Raw genomic sequence first — 23465 nt, forward strand, 5'->3', positions numbered from 1 at the left:
CCGAATCCTGGGTTCAGGCAATTCTCCTGCCTCAGCCTCTTGAGTAGCTGGGATTACAGGCACGTGCCACCATGCCCAGCTAGTTTTTTGTATTTTTTTTTTTTTTGAGACGGCGTTTCGCTCTTGTTACCCAGGCTGGAGTGCAATGGCGCGATCTCGGCTCACCGCAACCTCCGCCTCCTGGGTTCAGGCAATTCTCCTGCCTCAGCCTCCTGAGTAGCTGGGATTACAGGCACGAGCCACCATGCCCAGCTAATTTTTTGTATTTTTAGTAGAGACGGGGTTTCACCATGTTGACCAGGATGGTCTCGATCTCTCGACCTCGTGATCCACCCGCCTCGGCCTCCCAAAGTGCTGGGATTACAGGCTTGAGCCACCGTGCCCGGCCCATATTTCATTTTTTAAAATTTTTATTATTTTTTTTGAGATGGAGTTTGGCTCATTTCCCATGTTGGAGTGTAATGGTGCGATCTTGTCTTACCACAACCTCCGCCTCCTGGGTTCAAGCGATTCTCCTACCTCAGCCTCCCGAATAGTTGAGATTACAGGCATGCGCTACCATGCCCAGCTAATTATTTTTTGTATTTTTAGTAGAGACAAGGTTTCTCCATGTTGGTCAGGTTGGTCTCGAACTCCCGACCTCAGATTATCTGCCTGCCTCGACCTCCCAACGTGCTGGGATTACAGGCCTAAACCACTGTGCCTGGCCACATTAGTTATATATCAATGGCCACTTATCGGTAGTAGCTGCCATACTGAACACAGCAGACATAGGACCTCTCCATCATTGCAGATAGCAAGTCTAGATCATTGTGCCCCACATAAGGTGGTGCCCACTGGGATACCCTGCAACCCTGAGTGTGAATTAGTGGGAATTAACAACAAATACCGATCAATTGATCCTTCTAGTCCTTGGTTAACCACCGGGGCGAGGCGAGTTAGGCATTACTGAAACAATGAAGGTTAGTTACTAATAGGCCTCTTATGGAGTATCTGATCTGTAGGCCTACAATATATCCATGGCAATGATGACACCTGTTGATGCTCTCTGTAAATTATAGGAACAATAGTGATATTTGGACTGCTAGGTTACTGCTAGGACTTCTGGTTACCATGGAAATGAGGGTGCTGGTTACAATTCTGTGTAATCATGCAGCGACTAAGGTGTGATGCTCCCTCTCCTCCCCCACCTCCTGTCTGTAACCATGACCAAAGAGTGGACTATTTCAGCTGCGTTTCCCAAGTAGCCCTAGCAACAGGAGAGGCACCTAGAAATCTGATTAAGTATGAGGTGTCAGGATGCAAGCCCTAACGAGGAAGTGTGAAAAAAGAAACATGGCGAGGCCAAATCTATTACATTGAATACAATGACATTGTTACTCTTGCATCTTGCACAGGCGCAGTGCAGAAATGCTCCGAGCACGCCTACGCACACATTTTCTCCCCTTCCTCTCCCTCTTTCCACTTTACTCTCTCTCCCATTTTCTCCTCTCCTTTCCCCCTCCCACCACTTGGTCTTTCAGTCTTTCAGTTAGTGCGTTTAATCTCTCCTTCCGACCCCCACCCCCAGCTCCTCTCCCTTTCCTTTTCCCCCTCCCCCTTTCCTTTTCCGTCTCACGCGCCAGGCCGCTTGCACATGCGCATTACCAGGTACAAAGCCTCGCTCTTTGTCCCCATCTGTCGTTCACACCAACTCAAGCCTTTGGCTTTCGGCAGCCAATAGAATCTAAGAAATGGCGGAAAAATGATTCCGCCTCGGGAGATAAACCTTGATTAGCAGTTCAGCTAACCAATCGGGAACGCCACTTTGTACCCCTTGGGAGGCACCGAGCTCCATCGTCTCGTTTCCGGCGGTCGCGCGCTCTTTTCTCGGGACGGTAGAGGCCGTGTAGCGTCGCCGTTACTCCGAGGAGAGATCAGTCGGTAGAGGGTGAGTTTTGGGACGGCTTGTTCTTATTTGGGAGGGTAGTGGGATTTGTTGGAACAATCAGCGAAGGAAGAGGCTCAGGCGAGGCTAGATTTGGAAGAGAGGATGGCGGTTCCGAGGGCCCTTGAGGCCTTGTCTCCGCCGCCGCATTGCCTTCTTTGCCCACCCGCGGGGGCCCACCTCTGTCTACTCGCTTCGCCTCGGGCTTTCCCCGTTTTCGCTCCCGCCCTGTTTCTTTGTGCAACTCATCTCCTAATCTTGCCCGTGTCAGTAAGTTGCTGGTCTCTGAGCCGCCACGGGCCCGACCGTGTGGGGTCTATTATGAGAGATCGCTGTAAGTCGTGGTTGGTTGGAGGAGGAGGCGCTTTGTTGGGCGCTCCTCCTCTCGGCCCCGCGAGGCCATTAATTCAGAATGGGCAAGTAAGGCCCCTCGAGCGGTATTTCTTTGTCAAAAGTCTTAGCTGGAAAGTTCCTCTGCACGTCCAGAGCCCACCGCTTTCGTAGTCAGATTTCTGTATGCCCTTTTTTTAGTCTACCGCTTAGCTCCTTGACGCATTTATATAGCATCACTTCTTAAAATGAAACTTAAATTTATGGATTTTGCATCGAGTATTTTATTTTCCTGTTTGAGAAACTCTTACCATAAGCTGACACCTTTCTTTTCGTTTTTTAACAGAGAAGTCGAGGTTAGAGAGAACTGGGAGGCACTTTGCTGTCTTCAATCGAAGTTGAGGTAGGTGTAAGGGATAGAGTTGCCAGACAAAACACCGGGCACCCAGTTGAATTAGAATTTTGCGTACACAACCAATTATTTTTAAGTATACGTTGCATAATTTCAGTTAAATTTGAAATTCCAGTTGTGGGTTGTGTATTTTATTTGCGAAATCTGGCAACTCTAGTTGCAGGGGGCACTGGCTCTATTTATACTGTATCTTTGTCCACCTTCCTTGTTATTAAGTGAAAAGTCCTAAGAAACCCTTAGGAAAGGACCTTAGTTCATTTCACAGCTTTCAGGCTGGCCATCCAGTTGGACATCTCAGTCTGGTAAATTTATATCAGATTTTCCCCGAAGTTACCTAAAAAGTTGACCCTTCTGTTGAAAATCGAGGGAACATTTATTTAGATTTCATATATGTGTGATGTAGTGTTTGGTCTTTTACCTAAACATTTGTCTAACTGTAGCATGCCCAGTAAGTAGTCTTTCTCAACCAGCAATGCATATTTTCTCTCAATTCTTCATCAGGGTTATTATTCTTGGGTGCAAGTAAGTAGACAGAAGTCTTTGCTGATGACCTTTGCGCTGTGTTCTCTTCTCAGAGGCCCAGTATTTAGGTGACCATGAATTTATTATTCTGAAGAGGGTTCTGCACATATTTCCAAATTATATTGGTGGTCATCAGAAATAGGTGATAGGAAGAAATATTTCTCGAGGTACTTGCTACTTGGTGGGTGCTCTTCTAGGTGCTTTATACAGTATGACAGTCTTCACTAGTGCATTCCATCTTTGCCCTCTCTGGGGCCATGGGAAGAAAGATGTTTAACACCTGGAACCCAAATAGGAAAATAATTGATTTTGGTGCCCCCAGCTGTTTCCAGAGTGGATTTTAGATTTTGTATGTTTTAACTTCTTTTATATCTTATTTTTTAAAACATTTCCTTTTTTTAAGGTATCTCATTTGCCATGAAATTGCTACACCTGCTCATGGTATTTAAAATCCTTACAACTTTTTGAGAAAACCATGTTGTATTGTGTGTCAAGAGTCACAGAATAGATTCTATTTTTAAGAATGTATCCTGTGGAAATAATTAAATGGAAACAAAGCCTAAAGCCAGAAGACATTTACTGCAGCATTGTAATAGGAAAAGCCCCAAACAACAACCTAAATGTCTTATTGTAGGGAGTAGTTTAGTAAATTAGTGTACATCCTGGTGGATTTTATGTAGGCATTAAAAATTATAATTATGTTGACATTAACAGAAATGAGGAATATACAAGAGTGCCATATCAGTCACCGAAATGATAATGTATGTTTAATTAAGCAAGAATGGAAAACTGTGGGAGGAATATTTACATGGGTATGTCCAAAGATTTAGCTATGAGCATTGATTATAATGGTGAAAAAGTAGAAACAACGCAGGTGTCCAATACGATAGGGACTTCATTGACAACTGAATACTGTGTTTGTTAATGTAAAAGATTTAATGATGTGAAAGCTGTTTATGATAACATCATAAAGTAGAAATAACAGGTTACAGAATAGTGTCTCAGATACATGAAATGACTAGAAGGGTATACAAACATGTTAACAGTATTATTAGTGGTAGATCTATGGATTTTTATTTCTTTTTGTTTTTCTACATTTTCTATATTAAAAATGCATTTTGTAATAAGTATGTAATTATAATTTTAAAGTTTTTTAAATAAAATTTTAACTTGTAATTTCTGATACCTTAGAACATTAATGAGAAACATAAGATTGATTAAATGATATAAATGTGAAAATTTAAGTCTTGGCTTAAATGTCAAATGTTGAGTGAGGTTTACCATCTGCCTCCTTCCATTCCCTATCCACTTTACCCTCCTCCCCCATTTTTATTTATTTTCCCATAGCACCACCTCTTCTTAATTACTATATAATTTACTTAGTCTCTCAGTAGAAGTAAGCTCTGTAGGCAAAAATCTGCTTTTTTCACTGATCAAGCACCTAGAATAGTGCCTAGCAGATAGTAGGCATTCACTGAATATTTTTTGAATGCAATAGTGAATTGAAAAATTGTTAGTAACCTACAAGCAATGCAGTTGTTTTCATTTTTGCCTACCTTCTGTTCCTTCTCTATGTTCACATATTTAAAAAAAAAACTTTTCTCCACATGTTAATGTGGTCTAGATGATTTTTAATGCTGTGGACATTTTATTGTATAGATTTAGCATAAATTAATGAAAACCATTCTCCTAATTTTGGAAATGTAAGTCGTTTTTATTGTATTGTTACCATAAAGGCCATTACAATGAACATTTTCATGGGTGTAGTTTTTAATTTTAAAATTATTAGGATAAATTTCCGGGAGTAGAATTTCTGAATTAAAGACTGAATGGATATCTTGTTAGCTCTAGTTACCTATTGTCTTACTAAACTACTTTTGGATACAGAATTTGGTAATTGCATTGCTGTTTTCAGTTTTGGTGGGATGTGACATAAAATGGATTAGGATTTTTTGAATGTTTTTATACACTATCAAAATCAATAGTTATCAAGCAAGCCTTTGTTGCATTTCTTTCATCTGAGAAATAGAATTTTCTGTATTAATTATTTTTTTGAGATGGACTATCTGTTGCCCAGGCTGGATTGCAGTGGCACTATCTCGGGTCACTGCAGCCTCCGCCCCCCAGGTTCAAGCAATTCTGCCTGAGCTTCCTGAATAGCTGGGATTACAGACGCCCACCACCACGCCCAGCTAATTTTTGTATTTTTAGTAGAGACAGGGTTTCACCACGTTGGTCAGGCTGGTCTTGTACTCCTGAACTCAAACAATCCACCTGCCTGAGCCTCCCAAAGTGCTAGGATTACAGGCATGAGCCACAGCAATTTTGTTGTGTTTTGTTTTTTGAGACAGAGTCTTCATCTGTTGTCCAGGCTGCAGTGCAGTGGTGCGATTTCGGCTCGTTACAACCTCTGCCTCCTGGGTTCAAACAATTCTCCTGCCTCAGCTTCCCAAGTAGCTGAGACTACAGGTGCCACCCCTGGCTAATTTTTGTATTTTTAGTAGAGGGCGGGGTATCACCGTATTGGCCAGGCTGGTCTTGAACTCTTCACCTTTTTTTTTTTTTTTTTTTGAGACGGAGTTTCACTCTTGTTACGCAGGCTGGAGTGCAATGGCGCGATCTCGGCTCACCGCAACCTCCGCCTCCTGGGTTCAAGCAATTCTCCTGCCTCAGCCTCCTGAGTAGCTCGGATTACAGACATGTGCCACCATGCCCGGCTAATTTTTTGTATTTTTAGTAGAGACGGGGTTTCACCATGTTGACCAGGATGGTCTCGATCTCTAGACCTCGTGATCCACCCGCCTCGGCCTCCCAAAGTGCTGGGATTACAGGCTTGAGCCACCGCGCCCAGCTCCTCACCTTTATGATCTACCAACCTTGGCTTCCCAAAGTTCTGGGATTACAGGTGTAAACCACCATGCCTGGACCAATTTTCTCTTTTTTTTTTTTTTTTTTTTTGAGACGGGGTTTCACCATATTGGCCAGGATGGTCTCAAACTCCTGACCGTGTGATCCTCCCACCTTGGCCTCCCAAAGTGCTGGGATTGCAGGTGTGAGCTACCGAGCCTGGCCTAATTTTCTCTATTTTAAAGGGAACATATAGTATTAATAATATGATGCTCATAAAAAGGTCCTTTTTTGCATTTTTCCTTCAGCTAAATTCTTTTTTTTTTTTTGAGACGGAGTTTCGCTCTTGTTACCCAGGCTGGAGTGCAATGGCGCGATCTCGGCTCACCGCAACCTCTGCCTCCCGGGTTCAGGCAATTCTCCTGCCTCAGCCTCCTGAGTAGCTGGGATCACAGGCACGCGCCACCATGCCCAGCTAATTTTTTGTATTTTTAGTAGAGACGGGGTTTCACCTCGTTGACCAGGATGGTCTCGATCTCTTGACCTCGTGATCCACCCGCCTCGGCCTCCCAAAGTGCTGGGATTACAGGCTTGAGCCACCGCGCCCGGCCCACAAAGCTAAATTCTTATTAGAGGGTCTTGTGTTTGAGGGAAAGGATTTAGGATTGACATTGTGCTTTTAATTCCTGGAGAACTGTCCTTGAACAAGGAAGACTGTCTTCAGTTTGTTAACCTGATAAAGTTAAAAATTTTCATTTTAAAACTCAACTTTTGAATCAGTCTGGATTATACCAGTAATCTTTTTTTCTTACAAAGTCTCGCTTTATCACCCAGGCTGGAGTGTAGTGGTGCCATCTCAGTTCACTACAACCTCTGCCTCCCGGGTTCAAGCGATTCTTCTGCGTCAACCTCCTGAGTAGCTGGGACTACAGGTGTGTGCCAGCACGCCCGGCTAATTTTTCACTGTGTTAGCCAGGATGGTCTTGATCTCCTGACCTTGTGATCTGTCTGCCTCAGCCTCCCAAAGTGCTCGGATTACAGGCGTGAGCCACCGTGCCCGGCTCTTCTTTTTTCTTTTTTTATTTGTTTCTGAGACCAAGTCTCACTCTCGCCCAGGCTGGACTGCAATGGCAGCATCTCAGCTCACTGCAACCTCTGCTGCCTGGGTTCAAGCAATTCTCCTCAGCCTCCCAAGTAGCTGGAACTACAAGTGCATGCTGCCACACCGTGTTGGCCAGACTGGTCTCTAACTCCTGACCTCAGGTGATCTGCCTGCCTTGGCCTCCCAAAGTGCTGGGATTAGAGGCATGAGCCACCGCGCCCAGCCTATTTGTTTCTTTATTTTTTTGAGAAGGGTCTCATCCTGTTGGCTAGGCTGGAGTGCAGTGGCATGATTTCACCTCACTGTAACCTCCTTTTCCTGGGCTCAAGTTAATTCTCCAGCCTCAGCCTCCCAAGTAGCTGGAACTACATGCATGAGCCACTGGAGGACTGCTTGAGCCCAGTTAAAACAGAGACTGAGTCTCACTATGTTGCCCAGGCTGGTCTCAAACTCCTCCTGGGTTCAAGCCATCTTCCCACCTCAACCTCCCAAAGTGCTGGGATTACAGGCTAGAGCAGTCGTCCCCAAACTGCGGCCCCCCGAGGCCATTTATCCGGCCCCCTGCTGCACTTCAGGAAGGGGCACCTCTTTCATTGGTGGTCAGTGAGAGGAGCACAGTATGTGGCGACCCTCCAACGGTCTGAGGGACAGTGAACTGGCCCCCTGTGTAAAAAGTTTGGGGATGCCTGGGCTAGAGCCACCATGCTGGCCTCATTTTTTTTTTTTTCTTTTCAATGTTTGGGAGCACAGAGCACTTGTTTTCTTTTTAATCTTACGTTGATTTTTATTTTTTTATTTTATTTTTTTTTTGAGACGGAGTTTCGCTCTTTTTACCCAGGCTGGAGTGCAATGGCGCGATCTCGGCTCACCGCAACCTCCGCCTCCTGGATTCAGGCAATTCTCCTGCCTCAGCCTCCTGAGTAGCTGGGATTACAGGCATGTGCCACCATGCCCAGCTAATTTTTTTGTATTTTTAGTAGAGACGGGGTTTCACTATGTTGACCAGGATGGTCTCGATCTCTTGACCTTGTGATCCACCCGTCTCGGCCTCCCAAAGTGCTAGGATTACAGGCTTGAGCCACCGCGCCCGGCCTGATTTTTAAATGATAGAATTTAATGTTTTATTATTATTATTTTGTTTTTTGGAGACAGAATCTCATTCTGCCTGCCCAGGCTAGAATACAGTGGCATGATCACAGCTCACTGCAGCCTCAGCCTCCCAAGTAGCTGGGACTGCAGGCATGTGCTATCATGCCTGGCTAATTTTATTTATTTTTTCTTTTTTTCATTTTTTTTCTTTTTTTTTAAAGATGGGGTTTCACCATGATGGCCAGGCTGGTCTCGAACTCCTGACCTCAGGTGAGCCACCATGCCCGGCCTATGGCTAATTTTTTTATACATATTTTTTGCAGAGATGGGGCTCACTATGTTGCCAGGGCTGGTCTCTAACTACTGGGCTCAAGCAGTCCTCCTGCCTAGACTTACCAAATTGCTGGGATTACAGATGTGAGCCATTGTGCACAGCCTGTTTCTCTGTCTCTCTCTTTTTTTTTTTTTTTTTGAGACAGAGTTTCACTCTTGTTGCCCAGGCTGGAGTGCAGTGGAATGATCTCTGCTCACTGCAACCTCCACCTCCTGGGTTCCAGTGATTATCCTGCCTCAGCCTCCCCAAGTAACTGTAGCTGCAACCACCCCCAGCTAATTTTTGTATTTTTAGTAGAGATGGGATTTCACGATGTTGGTCAGACTGGTCTTGCGCTCCTGACCTCAGGTGATCTGCTCGCCTCGGCCTCCCAAAGTGCTAGGAGTACAAGCACTGGCCACCACTCCCGGCCTATCTTTTTATATTTGCCTTTATTACGTTAGTAGTCGTTTGTCTTTCCATTGTCATTAATAAATATTTAGAGTGCTTACTGTATGCCACTAGTGAACTAGTATTTTTACGTGTTTATTCTTATAGCTACTTTGAGAGACCAGTATTTTTATCATCCCGTTTAGAACAGCTGAAGAAACAGGTACAGAATAATTTACTACTAAAGTAGTACACAGTTTAGGAACACAATTCAAACCTAAGGATGCCTAACTTCACAGCCCATACTTGTACCACCGTTGTTTACACAGTATGTACTGTGGGCTAGGATCGTCAGGTGCCAGAGAAGACAAGACTTTACTAGTTTTTGTCCTTGTGATAACTAGAATCTGTTTCAATTGTTTTGTTTTTAAAATGTGCTTTTAATGTGTGATGGGGCCAGTTTTTAAGAGTGGGTTCTTTTGGAAAAGTAGTTTCCTGTTAATGTATAGTATTGAACTGGAAAGTTCCTTAAGCCCATTGTAGTGCAAGCTGCTTTCATCCAGTACTCATTTAGTTTCTATGTGCAGTGTAACTGCTGATGCTTGGTTGTTTTTAGATTTTTATTTAATTTTTTTTTTTTTTTTTTTTGAGACGGAGTTTCGCTCTTGTTACCCAGGCTGGAGTGCAATGGTGCGATCTCGGCTCACCGCAGCCTCCGCCTCCTGGGTTCAGGCAATTCTCCTGCCTCAGCTTCCTGAGTAGCTGGGATTACAGGCACGCGCCACCATGCCCAGCTAATTTTTTGTATTTTTAGTAGAGACGGGGTTTCACCATGTTGACCAGGATGGTCTCGATCTCTCAACCTCGTGATCCACCCGCCTCGGCCTCCCAAAGTGCTGGGATTACAGGCTTGAGCCACCGCGCCCGGCCTCGATTTTTATTTAATTTTTTTGAGACAAGATCGCTCTCGGTTTCCCAGGCTGGAGTGCAGTGGCACAATCATGGCTCACTACAGCCTCTAACTCCCAGGCTCAAGTGATCCTCCAGCCCCAGCCTCCTGAGTAGCTGGGATTACAGGTGTGTGTCACTATGCCTGGGTAATTTTTAATTTTTTTTTGTAGAGATGGGGTCTCACTAAGCTGGCTGATCTTGAACTCCTGGGCTCAAGTGTTCCTCCCACCTCAGCCTCCCAAGTAGCTGGAACCACACGTGCATGCCACCACACCCAGCTAATTCTTGTATTTTTTGGTAGAGATGGGGTTTTACCATGATGCCCAGGTTGGTCTCAAACTCCTGGACTCAAGTAGTAGTCCACCCACCTCTGCCTCCCAAAGTGTTGGGATTACAGGCATGAGCCACTGCATTGGCCTTTTAATTAATTTTTTTCTTTATTTTTTCCTTTTTTGTTTGATTTTTACTACATTTTGTAACTTCCGAATGCAAGATTTTTTTTTTTTTTTTTTTTTTTTTTTTTGCATGGTTTTCATATACAACACTGATAGTTTTTTTTTTTTTTTTTGAGATGGAATTTTGCTCTTGTTACCCAGGCTGGAGTGCAATGGCACGATCTCGGCTCACCGCAACCTCTGCCTCCTGGATTCAAGCAATTCTTCCACCTCAGCCTCCCGAGTAGCTGGGACTACAGGCGTGTGCCGCCATACCCAGCTAATTTTTGTGTTTTTATTAGAGACGGGGTTTCACCATGTTGACCAGGATGGTCTCAATCTTTTGACCTCGTGATCCACCTGCCTCCGCCTCCCAAAGTGCTGGGATTGTAGGCGTGAGCCACCGCGCCCGGCCACACTGATAGGTTTTTGAATTGTTCTCCTTTGTCGTGGTTGTTCAAAGTAACCAATTGTTTGCCTCTGGCAAAAGCCAGAGTACCAAAGCTGATTAATGACATACAAGTCATCAGGAAGGTGAATGGTTGTGTTATTAGTACTGAATTTATTTAATCATCTACTCTTTCTTTATAGGGTGCAAAAATGCAGAGTAATAAAACTTTTAACTTGGAGAAGCAAAACCATACTCCAAGAAAGCATCATCAACATCACCACCAGCAACAGCACCACCAGCAGCAACAGCAGCAGCCACCACCACCACCAATACCTGCAAATGGGCAACAGGCCAGCAGCCAAAGTGTGTATATTCTAGGTGATGGGGTAGAAATTGATTCCCACTGGGAATGGTTTCTTGATTTTAAGATTCATTTCTCAGGATTATAAGGGAATAGCCTTTATGGCACACCTTTGTTCTTTTCCCTCTTTACCTCTTAATACTTCTTATGATGGAAAAGGCTAATTATTCTCCGGAACCAAGGAGCAAACATGTATGACAGCAGTTGAGTACAGGTTGCTCTGCTGTGTTGGCACATTCTACTGCTAAACAAACGTCTGCATGTTTTATCTCAGCTTGGTTCTTAGAGGTAGTCATCAGATGACTGGTGGTTAGAAAGAATATAGAATAAGTCTTTTTTTTTTTTTTTTTTAATCACCGCCCCCCCCTCCCCCGGCAGCCAGAATAAGCCTTTAGGCTTAAATGGAGAAGTCTGGTACTAAGTATTATATGGTTAGCCTTGAGCCTGTACCAGCTCATTGGAAAAAAGTCTTTAAGTATATGTTCCCGTTCAGTCAGTAAACTTTGAGTACCATTTGTATGTCTCTAAGACTAGAACCAATCCCAGCTTTATTTCCAGAGATTACTATAAAGAATTGCTGTTTCCTAACTTCATTTTGTTGCTCCCAGCCTGAAAGAATGGGAACTGTTATGGTTATGAAAATTGGTGAGAGGTTAGGAAAATGGAACAGTTATTTAAAAAAAAAAATTTTTTTTTTTTTTTTTTTTTTTTAAGACAGGGTTTCACCATGTTGGTCAGGCTGGTCTTGAACTCCCAATCTCAGGTGATCCACCCACTTTGGCCTCCAAAGTGCTTGGATTACAGGCATGAGCCACCACGCCCAGCCTAAAAAAAATTATTTTTTAATTCTCATCTGAAGTTACATTTTGAATGTTAAAATCTGATCCCTTGTAACATAGGGCTCCTTGAATTGCTTGATTTTTCTCTTTGGCCGGTAGGTTCTATATTTTTCTCTCCCTTGCTTAGTCCAGCTTGGCTTCTGGCCCATCATAGAGCTGTTCAGATGTCCTTGAAGAGCTCTGCATACTGCTTTCACATTCTAAGGTGCAATTTACTAATAAGTGGTTAGGTTGCCATGGGAAATGATGTTTGCATTCTCTACAAGTTATGTTTTGTAATCTAGTGGTGGTTATAGGTCTTTGAGGATTCGACTGTGATATTCTTTCCCCAGTCTTTTAAGTGGTTATGTGTCTTCTCTCAGATGAAGGCTTGACTATTGACCTGAAGAATTTTAGGAAACCAGGAGAGAAGACCTTCACCCAACGAAGCCGTCTCTTTGTGGGAAATCTTCCTCCCGACATCACCGAGGAAGAAATGAGGAAACTGTTTGAGAAATATGGAAAGGCGGGCGAAGTCTTCATTCATAAGGATAAAGGATTTGGCTTTATCCGCTTGGTGAGCAACGGTTGGCTTTTGAGGCATGTGCTCTAAAGATGGGGAAGCTGGGGAATAATGGATATGGAAAAATAGGCACTGGAAATAATTAGCAGATGATTTGTTCATTAAAAGCTTATTGATGGCTGGGCGCGGTGGCTCAAGCCTGTAATCCCAGCACTTTGGGAGGCCGAGGTGGGTGGATCACGAGGTCGAGAGATCGAGACCATCCTGGTCAACATAGTGAAACCCCGTCTCTACTAAAAATACAAAAAACTAGCTGGGCGTGGTGGCGCGTGCCTGTAATCCCAGCTACTTAGGAGGCTGAGGCAGGAAAATTGCCTGAGCCCAGGTTGCGGTGAGCCGAGATCGCGCCATTGCACTCCAGCCTGGGCAAGAGCGAAGCTCCGTCTCAAAAAAAAAAAAAGCTTATTGATGAAACAACTGCAAAAAAATGCACACTTTAATTTTTCCTCACAGTTTTGTTTCAAAGATAACAGGGTTTTTTTTGCCTAGGATACTGGAGCTAAAGTATGCCCTTAGGAACTTTTTTTTTTTTAAGACAGAGTTTTGCTCTTGTTGCCCAGACTGGCATGCAGTGGTGCTGTCTTGGCTCACTACAGCCTCCACTTCCCAAGTTTAAACAATTCTCCTGCCTCAGCCTCACAAGTAGCTGGGTTTACAGGCATCTACCACCACACTCGGTTAATTTTTATGTTTTAGTAGATATGGGGTTTGATCATGTTGGCCAGGCTGGTCTTGAGCCCCTGACCTGAGGTGATCCTCCTGCCTCAGCCTCCCAAAGTGCTGGGATTACAGATGTTAGCTACTGTGCCTGGCCGAAACTTTAATTGGGAAATTTCTTTCTTTTTTTTTTTTTTTTTTTTGAGACGGAGTTTCGCCCTTGTTACCCAGGCTGGAGTGCAATGGCGCGATCTCGGCTCACCGCAACCTCCGCCTCCTGGGCTCAGGCAATTCTCCTGCCTCAGCCTCCTGAATAGCTGGGATTACAGGCACGTGCCACCATGCCCAGCTAATTTTTTGCACTTTTAGTAGAGACGGGGTTTCATCATGTTGACCAGGATGGTCTCGATCTCTCAACCTCGTGATCCACCCGCCTCGGCCTCCTAAAGTGCTGGGATTACAGGCTTGAGCCACCGCGCCCGGCTTTTTTTTTTTTTTTTTTTTTTTTGAGACGGAGTTTTGCTCTTGTTACCCAGGCTGGAGTGCAATGGCGCGATCTTGGCTCACCACAACCTCCGCCTCCTGGGTTCAGGCAATTCTCCTGCCTCAGCCTCCTGAGTAGCTGGGATTATAGGCACGCGCCACCATGCCCAGCTAATTTTTTGTGTTTTTAGTAGAGACAGGGTTTCACCAGGTTGACCAGGATGTCTCGATCTCTTGACTTTGTGATCCACCCGCCTCGGCCTCCGAAAGTGCTGGGATTACAGGCTTGAGCCACCGCGCCCGGCAAATTGAGAAATTTCAAACATACAGAAGTAGGCAGAATAGTATAATAATGAACTTGCACATATGTATTGCACAGCTTCAATAATTATCAAGTTGGTGGTTAATTTTGTTTTATCTAGACCCTTCCCTTATTTGGTCCCTCCATGATCTTTTTGTTTTCCTCCAGAAAAGGTGAAAAAAATATTTATTGGCTGGGCGCGGTGGCTCATGCCTGTAATCCCAGCACTTTGGGAGGCCGAGGTGGGTGGATCACGAGGTCAAGAGATCAAGACCATCCTGGTCAACACGGTGAAACCCCATCTCTACTAAAAATACAAAAAATTAGCTGATCATGGTGGTGCGTGCCTGTAATCCGAGCTACTCAGGAGGCTGAGGCAGGAGAATTGCCTGAACCTAGGAGGCGGAGGTTGCAGTGAGCTGAGATTGCGCCATTGCACTCCAGCCTGGGTAACAAGAGCGAAACTCCGTCTAAAAAAAAAAAAAATTATTAATGATAAAGGTTTATATAATTTATTTCTCAAGCTTCTACACGTACATTGTCTTAAGACTTTTCATAACCATTAAGAGACAGTTTTATTTGTATCTTGTTTTAAAAAAGATAGGTATCTCACCGTGTTGCCCTGGCTGGACTTGAATTCTTGGACTTAAGCAGTTCTCTTTCCACAGCCTCCTGAGTAGCTGGGACAGCAGACGTGCATCACTGTGCCTGATTTATTTGTATCTTTAAAAAATTTTTAAATGAATTAGCCAGGCATGGGGTGTGCCTGTAATCCTAACTACTTAACTAGGCCGAGACGAGAGGGTTACTTGAGTCTAGGAGTTTGAGGTTACAGTGAGCTATGACCATAGGACTGTACTCCAGCTTGGGCAGTAGAGAAAATTAATGATGGTGGCTCATGCCTGTAGTCCCAGCACTTTGTGGGGCTGAGGCAGGTGGATCACGAGATCAAGAGATTGAGGCCATCCTGGCCAACATGGTGAAACTCATTCTCTAAAAATTAGCTGGGCATGGTGGCGCACACCTGTAGTACCAGCTACTTGGGAGACTGAAGCAGGAGAATCTCTTGAACCCGGGAGGCAGAGACTGTGGTAAGCCAAGATAGCGCCATTGCACTCCAGCCTGGCCACAGAGTGAGACTCCGTCTCAAAAAAAATAAATAAATAAAAGGAAATTAATGATGATAAAACATACATAACATAAAATTTACCATCTTAACCATTTGTAAGTGTAGACCTTATTTTAAAATCTGGTTTAATTTAGGGAATTATGTGAGAGGAAAACATTTCTAGATAGTATCTACCTTCATAAATGGACGATACCTTCATAAATGGACGAGAATAATGTGACAGCAGGATCACTGGATGGGGTGGTCAGAACTGGTTTTTATTCTAATTTGCTGCTAACTCTAGACTATAAAGGCAAGTCATTTTTTCTGGGTATCAGATTTCTCTTTAGTAATATGAAAGGGATCCCATCAAGGTTTATGGTTCCGAAGAGGCTTCTTGGAGGGTATACATGATTCTGGTACATAGCTAGCAAAAGTTAAGCCATGTGCAGTGGCTCATGCCTGTAATTCCAGCACTTTGGGAGGCCAAGGCAGGCGGATCACTTGAGGTCAGGAGTTTGAGATCAGCCCGGCCAACATGCTGAAACCCATCTCTACTAAAAATACAAAAATTAGCTGGGTGTAGTTTTCTGTGCCTTTAGTCCTACCTGCTCGGGAGGCTGAGGCAGGAGAATCGCCTAAACCCCGGAGGTGGAGGTTGCACCACTGCACTCCAGCATGGGTGCCAGAGCAAGACTCAGAAAAAGAAAACAAAGACCACCCTAAAATCCACCACCCAGAATATTTTATTTTATTTATTTATTTTTGAGACGGAGTCATGCTCTGTCGCCCAGGCTGGAGTGCAGTGGTGTGATCTCAGTTCACTGCAACCTCCACCTCCCAGGTTCAGGCAATTCTCCTGCCTCAGCCTCCCAAGTAGCTGGAACTACAGGTGTGTGCCACCATGCCCAGCAAATATTTTGTGTTTTTGATAGAGACGGGATTTCACTGTGTCTTTGTTTTCTGGATGATCTGTTGTCACTTGGGAAAATGATACCTATGGAATTGATGACCACCTAAGTGTTATTAACTTTTAGAATTACATGTGATTTATTGCAAGGCCATCAGAAGCAACTAGGGTGGCCAAAGAGCCACACCATTAATTCTTTCGCTTGTTTCTTTGTATGCTTGTCAAGTTTTTAGGGGGGAGATATTTTGTTACTGAACTATACTTCTTTAGACTGTTGATGGCTGTTAAGGTATTCTTTGTGAAACTGAGTTACTCTTAATTTTCCTCTGCTTCCTAGGAAACACGAACCCTAGCGGAGATTGCCAAAGTGGAGCTGGACAATATGCCACTCCGTGGAAAGCAGCTGCGTGTGCGCTTTGCCTGCCATAGTGCATCCCTTACAGTTCGAAACCTTCCTCAGTATGTGTCCAACGAACTGCTGGAAGAAGCCTTTTCTGTGTTTGGCCAGGTGGAGAGGGCTGTAGTGATAGTGGATGATCGAGGAAGGCCCTCGGGAAAAGGCATTGTTGAGTTCTCAGGGAAGCCAGCTGCTCGGAAAGCTCTGGACAGATGCAGTGAAGGCTCCTTTCTGCTAACCACGTAAGTGAGGATCATTTTCAGACATAGACCTTAGATTGTTGATTCCTTCCATGGTCTGGAGAGTTAACCTTTAGTAACCATGTTTCTATGTTCATTTAAAGACTTTTGGTACTAGGCCATGCACGGTGGTTCATGCCTGTAATCCCAGCACTTTGGGAGGCCGAGGTGGGTGGATCATGAGGTCAGGAGTTTGAGACCAGCCTGGCCAAGATGGTGAAACCCCATCTCTACTAAAAATAAAAAAAAAAAAAATTAGTGTTACTGTACGAAATATTATAATTAAAAAAAAAGAAAAATAAAAAAATTAGGTGCAGTGGTGGGTGCCTGTAATCCCAGCTACTCAGGAGGCTGAGGCAGGAGAATCTGTTGAACCCGGGAGGCAGAGGTTGCAGTGAGCTGAGATCGCACCATTGCACTCTAGCCTGGGCAACAGAGCAAGACTGTCTCCCCCCAAAAAAAAGCCTTTTGGTACTAATTGAGCTTTCTCATAGGATTTTTACTATAATCTTAGATTAATAGAAGTAGGATGACAATTATGAAAAAACCTTTTTAGTCATTCACTAGATTGTCATTTAATCGGTGTTAAGTCTCTCTTTACTTTGAAGTTTTAGAGCTCTGAAAAGCTGATTTGTGCATGTCGTATCTCTTAGTGTTAGCCACAAGTCATTTCTCAGAGTTCTGTAGATAATCAGATGTTGAGGCTGTACTTCAGTACTGTACCTACCTACTTGGAACATCTTTCTGAGGCTGTATTCAGAGATCTGAAGCCTGATTTTTGTCCTTTGAACCCCCATTTTCTATAATGCTGTTAGGTATAAAAAATTCCTTCAGAAGTATTTGTCCAATCCTGAGCCCTAGCTAATTCATTGTGCCAGCAGCATGTGTAGAGGAGCCTGGTGGGGTATGATTTGATTAACACTGAACTTTGTTCTTTCTCCCAGATTTCCTCGTCCTGTGACTGTGGAGCCCATGGACCAGTTAGATGATGAAGAGGGACTTCCAGAGAAGCTGGTTATAAAGAACCAGCAATTTCACAAGTAAGTGGTCTTGATGGATTTCCCTATTAGGTGTTTGCTTCTTAAGGAAGCTTATAAGGGAATATGTAAAAGAGGCAGGTTTTTGCTGCACATGTTCACTGGCAGCCATTGTCTTGGTCCTCAGAAGGAATGCAATAGTTAGTTGGGGTAATCCTGGACAAAGTTAGTAACCTAGGAACTTTGCCTATAGGGAACGAGAGCAGCCACCCAGATTTGCACAGCCTGGCTCCTTCGAGTATGAGTATGCCATGCGCTGGAAGGCACTCATTGAGATGGAGAAGCAGCAGCAGGACCAAGTGGACCGCAACATCAAGGAGGCTCGTGAGAAGCTAGAGATGGAGATGGAGGCTGCACGCCATGAGCACCAGGTCATGCTAATGAGACAAGGTGAGTCTAGGCCTGTAAGTCTTAAAGCTGAAAGGACAAAGTGACTTTTTAAAATGAGTTTATTTGTATCAATTAGCAGAAAGGTCTAGATCTCTGCTTTTATACTCAGAAGTATTCTGTGTTGATTTTGGTACATAAATAGCGTTGGAGATGTGGCAGAGATACTGGATTCTGTGGAGAAGGAAATGATAGGTTTGACTTCACTTTGGAATCTGGACACCACAGGTGGCACCAAAGGAATTATATCCTCTTTGCCTTCTGGATCTTAATTGATAGAAAGTCATTAGAGCTATATGAAGGCAATGAGAAATATTCTCAGTCTGTTGTTTCTTTAGATTTGATGAGGCGCCAAGAAGAACTTCGGAGGATGGAAGAGCTGCATAACCAAGAGGTGCAAAAACGAAAGCAGCTGGAGCTCAGGTAACTTTTCTCAAACTCTTTTTTTCCCTGACAACTCTAAAAGGTAATGTCTCATTCCTCTTTCCTGCTGCCATGCTACCTCATGCATTTGTTAACATGTTGGCAAATAATTCCTGGCTGCTTCTCGGGTTCTCTGTTTGGATTGGAGATGTTTAGCTGCCCATGGTTCTGGGAGTTACCTGCTAAAAAGAAAGCAGCTGAGTGCTGGTCTCATGAGGTTCCTTTGGGGGTTGCCTCAGGGCTAGGCACACTTAACAGTGAGTTTCCTGGTGAACTGTGATAGTTTTCAATAGGCCCGTGTCCTTGGCTGAGTCCCCTATTAATCTGCTCAAGTTCTGAAATGCCTCTCTTAAATGCCTTGATGACTCTCCGTAGGCAGGAGGAAGAGCGCAGGCGCCGTGAGGAAGAGATGCGGCGACAGCAAGAAGAAATGATGCGGCGACAGCAGGAAGGATTCAAGGGAACCTTCCCTGATGCGGTATATCTCCCATGTACCCATGATGTACCAGGCCAGTCGTGATAAGCCTGAGTCACCATGAATTGTCTGCTAGGATACTGGTTATAACCAATTTTCCTGTGTTGTGAAATAGCACTTTAGAAAAAAGAATTCATGAGAAGGAGAGGTAAGGTTTGAAGAGGAGTTCTTTTTGTTGTTGTTGTTGTTGTTTTGAGATACAGTTTCACTCTTGTTGCCCAGGCTGGAGTGCAGTGGCGCAATCTTGGCTCACTGCAGCCGCTGCCTTCTGGGTTCAAGTGATTCTCCTGCCTCAGCGTCAGCTGAGTAGCTGGGACTACAGGCATGCAATACCCAGTTAATTTTGTATTTTAGAGGCAAGGTTTCACCATGTTGGTCAAGCTGGTCTTGAACTGATCTCAGATGATCTGCCTGCCTCAGCCTCCAATAGTGCTGGGATTACAGGTGTAAGCCACTGCGCCTGGCCCAGATAGCAGTCTTGAGGATGGCTGATATCCATTAAATGTAACCTCAAGATCTTTATTTTTGAATCTTGAGCAAACTTGGTCTCTATACTTAATCTAGGACTTAAGTAAATGCCACTGTCTGACTGGCCAGTCTGACTGTGTAGTTGCTACCATGGGTAACAGGTTGTGTTTTGGAGGGAAGTCAATGCAGGGTAGGCATTATCACATAAAATAGTAGTGAATCCAAATACTTCATGGCTCATGCAGTTCTGAGGTTGTTTTGGTTGTGGTGTTAAAAATTGATCATGCCCGTTTCCCTGTCAGGGAACCAAAAAGAAAAAAATTGATAATGCCAAAACTGGAGCCACAGCCTATTTCCGTTTCTCTGCTCAATGTTTTTATTGCTTGTACCCTGTAGGGTAAAATCCTACTGGGAAGATACTTCTAGAGCTTGTACTTGTTCTTCTGTTTCAGTTATTCTGCTTTTAAACCACAGCAAGACAATTTGTAATGACCCACATGGTAGGAATGTCATGGTACAATTCCGTTGAAATGTTTTTGTCTCCAGGATGGTATTCTTAAGCAATATTAGTTAAGTGACAACGTGGTCTTAATGAAAAATGTGCTACAGAAAGAAAGCATTTTTCTATATTAATGCTCCCTTTCAGCTACATAAATGCCAAGGCCAGGCAGGGGGGCTTCAGTTGCTTAAGAAATTCTAATTGCATGGGTTTCGTTCTGTAGCAAATGCTGATTTCAGTGGCAAAAATCAGTGAATTTTACAGAGAGACAGAGTTTGCTGATTTCCTGACAGAAATATTTCCTTTTTTTCCACACCTTAGTTTTCAGATCAGTAGTATTATCAACAAACAATTGTGTTAACAGCATATACTATGGCAGGGTGCAGTGGCATGTTTTTTTTGTTTTGTTTTGTTTTGTTTGAGATGGAGTTTTCGTTCTTGTCACTCAGGCTAGAGTACAGTGGTGCAATCTCAGCTCACTGCAACCTCTGTCTCCCACGTTCAAGTGATTCTCCTGCCTCAGCCTCCCAAGTAGCTGAGATTACAGGCATGTGCCACCATGCCCAGCTAATTTTGTATTTTTAGTAGAGATGGAGTTTCTCCATGTTGGCCAGGCTGGTCTTGAACTCTCGACCTCAGGTGATCTGCCTGCCTCGGCCTCCCACGGCCTCCCAAAGTGCTGGGACTACAGGCGTGAGCCACCGTGCCCGGCCTGAAGAGGAGTTCTTGCCTCACAGGCAATTTAGGATGAAAAGCTGAGTCCTGCTGTATTCTGTGTAGACTCAGTGACTATAGGAAGAGATATGCAACCTTGGCTACTTCTCTGCTGTGATTTCAATTGTACAGGTTGGAACTTCTAGAAGAAATCTCTTCCCCCTTCCTTTCACCGCTCTGTTCCTAATAGGAGACTGATTTGTGTCCTAGTAGCTCCGTGACCTTGAATTTGTTGCACAACTATCAAGGGTTGTTGTGCTCCACAGCTTGATCTCAGTGCTCTTGGGATGGGTTATCCATGTGTGGTCTTTGATGGATTGTGGTAGAATGCACTGCTGTCTTGGACTGTCTTGAGTATTTTTTGTTTTTCAGAGAGAGCAGGAGATTCGGATGGGTCAGATGGCTATGGGAGGTAAGGACTTAGGAGGTTAATGGCTCTAATTTCCTTTTTTGTTTGGTCCCTGGTGAACTATATAGCTTCTGCTACCTACTTTAAGGGAGTGATGTGCATGTCTTGGCCCAGAGGTCTTGTTGAATTATTTCCTTTGGCATGGAAAGAGATTAACAGTCTCTCTCCCTTGTCCTGATCACACTACTCTGCTTTAGGTGCTATGGGCATAAACAACAGAGGTGCCATGCCCCCTGCTCCTGTGCCAGCTGGTACCCCAGCTCCTCCAGGACCTGCCACTATGATGCCGGATGGAACTTTGGGATTGGTAATAAACTGCCAGGCCTTACAGTAACTCTAAATGGTGGTAGGAGAACAGGCATTGTTTTCACAGCCCCTAGGCCTACCTCAGTTTGCTACAGATAGCAGTCTTTTTTTTTTGGAGATAGAGTTTTGCTTTTGTTGCCCAGGCTGGAGTGCAATGGCGCAATCTTGGCTCACTGCAACTGCCGCCTCCCGGGTTCAAGTGATTCTCCTGTAGCTGGGATTACAGGCGCGTGCCACCATGTCCAGCTAATTTTGTATTTTAGAGGCAAGGTTTCACCATGTTGGTCAGGCTGGTCTCAAACTCCTGACCTCAGATGATCTGCCCACCTCAGCCTCCAAAAGTGCTGGGATTACAGGCCTAAGCCACTGTGCCTGGCCCAGATAGCAGTCTTTAGGACTGCTGATATCCATTAAATGTAACCTCAAGATCTTTATTTTTGAATCTTGAGCAAACTCGGTCTCTATACTTAATCTAGGACTTAAGTAAATGCCACTGTCTGACTGGCCATTCTGACTGTGTAGTTGCTACTATGGGTAACAACAGGTTGTGTTTTGGAGGGAAGTCAACGCAGGGTAGGCATTATCACGTAAAATAGTTCTGAATCCAAATATTTCATGGCTCATGCAATCCTGAGGTTGTTTTGGTTGTGGTGTTAAAAATTGATCATGCCCGTTTCCCAGTCAGGGAACCAAAAGAAAAAAAATTGATAATGCCAAAACTGGATTTTTTTTTTTTTTTTTTTTTTGAGGTGGAGTTTTCATTCTTGTCGCTCAGGCTGGAGTACAGTGGTGCAATCTGGGCTCACTGCAACCTCCGCCTCCTGGGTTCAAGTGATTCTCCTGCCTTAGCCTACTGAGTAGCTAGGATTACACGCATGTGCCACCATACCCAGCCAAAACTGGATGTTTTAAGATAGCCTGCCCTTGTGCAGATACCTAGCTCAGCAAAAAGGATTTGGCTATAACAGCTAACCTAGGAATTTAGGATTGTATGTGATGTTGCTTAGTCATTAGTGGCTAAAAAGTTAAAGGTAAGATGATTGGTTAAGTCCCTAATTCAGACGATCTTTTGGGGTTATCCTCTAAACAGACTTGATCACTCACTCCTGTCATCAGGATCCTTGAATAGTTGAATGGAAATGGCCTCCAATGGAGGTATTATAGGTAGGTGGGAAGCTTAGAACAATGACTCTGTTACAATATTGCTCTTTTTTTCTCTTTAAGACCCCACCAACAACTGAACGCTTTGGTCAGGCTGCTACAATGGAAGGAATTGGGGCAATTGGTGGAACTCCTCCTGCATTCAACCGTGCAGCTCCTGGAGCTGAATTCGCTCCAAACAAACGCCGCCGATACTAATAAAGTTGCAGTGTCTAGTTTCTCAAAACCCTTAAAAGAAGGGACCCTTTTTGGACTAGCCAGAATTCTACCCTGGAAAAGTGTTAGGGATTCCTTCCAATAGTTAGATCTACCCTACCTGTACTATAGGGAGTATGCTGGGGCAGAGGGCAAGGGAGGGGTGGTATAAACAAACCATGTGTGGTATAATGTTTAATCAGTTCTGTGTGGTGCATTCCTGAAATCTCAGATGTGATTGTTGAGCGCCTGGGGAAATCATGGCAGAGTGGATACAGTTAGAGTTCATTAATCTTGATCATTCCGGGTTTTTTTTTTTTGTCCATCTTGTTTCATTTGCTTGCTCCCGCCCACCTGGAGACATGTTCCCAGCCTTATTTGCTTTCTTATCCTTAACACTCCCCAGCCCCAGAGAAATTGCCACATACACCACAAAAACCAAACATCCCCCAATGACCTTAGCCCCATTGCTCCATTCACTCCCAGGGGAGAATTCAGGCAGTCCACAAAGGTCACAGGCAACGAACATACGGTTGTGTTATATCCCATATATTACCCCTTCATGTCCTAAAGAAGACATTTTCTCTTAGAGATTTTCATTTTAGTATATCTTAAAAAAAAAAAAATCTTGTGTTAACTTGCCTCCATCTTTTTCTTGGGTGAGGATACCCAGGAATGACCCTTTTGTGTCTATGATGTTACTGTTCACAGCTTTTCTTGATAGGCCTAGTATAATCTTGGGAACAGGGTTGCTGTATACTGAAAGCCTGACAGTAGCTCTTAGATTTGCCTATCTTAGGTAGTCACGCTGTGCATTTTTTTCATC

General features: G+C 44.1%; 1 protein-coding gene across 2 annotated transcripts; it reads left to right on the forward strand.

Moving 5' to 3' along the window:
* The first annotated feature begins 1817 nt into the window (after positions 1-1817).
* Positions 1818-23362, forward strand: NONO (non-POU domain containing octamer binding). 2 transcript variants are annotated; one of them, XM_003943096.4, is made up of 12 exons: positions 1818-1930; positions 2604-2660; positions 10909-11071; positions 12271-12464; positions 16267-16568; positions 17510-17605; positions 17796-17992; positions 18328-18412; positions 18788-18890; positions 20941-20980; positions 21175-21284; positions 22508-23362. In XM_003943096.4, exons 3-12 carry the CDS (start codon positions 10918-10920, stop codon positions 22640-22642), a joined length of 1416 nt encoding a protein of 471 aa, XP_003943145.2. In that variant the 5' UTR covers positions 1818-1930; positions 2604-2660; positions 10909-10917; the 3' UTR covers positions 22643-23362. The 2 variants fall into 2 exon arrangements, with proteins under 2 accessions (XP_003943145.2, XP_010329229.2); XM_010330927.3 differs by lacking the exon at positions 2604-2660.
* Positions 23363-23465: the final 103 nt, after the last annotated feature.

This window comes from Saimiri boliviensis, chromosome X, assembly GCF_048565385.1.
Source record: "Saimiri boliviensis isolate mSaiBol1 chromosome X, mSaiBol1.pri, whole genome shotgun sequence".
Lineage (NCBI taxonomy): Eukaryota > Metazoa > Chordata > Mammalia > Primates > Cebidae > Saimiri > Saimiri boliviensis.

What these genes read in the sequence shown, in the direction of transcription:
- NONO (XM_003943096.4), top strand. Translation starts at nt 10,918, where the DNA reads ATGCAGAGTAATAAAACTTTTAACTTGGAGAAGCAAAACCATACTCCA. An exon ending in GATTTGGCTTTATCCGCTTG is followed by an intron (nt 12,465 to 16,266) that starts GTGAGCAACGGT and finishes TCTGCTTCCTAG; the next exon opens with GAAACACGAACCCTAGCGGA. An exon ending in GGCTCCTTTCTGCTAACCAC is followed by an intron (nt 16,569 to 17,509) that starts GTAAGTGAGGAT and finishes TCTTTCTCCCAG; the next exon opens with ATTTCCTCGTCCTGTGACTG.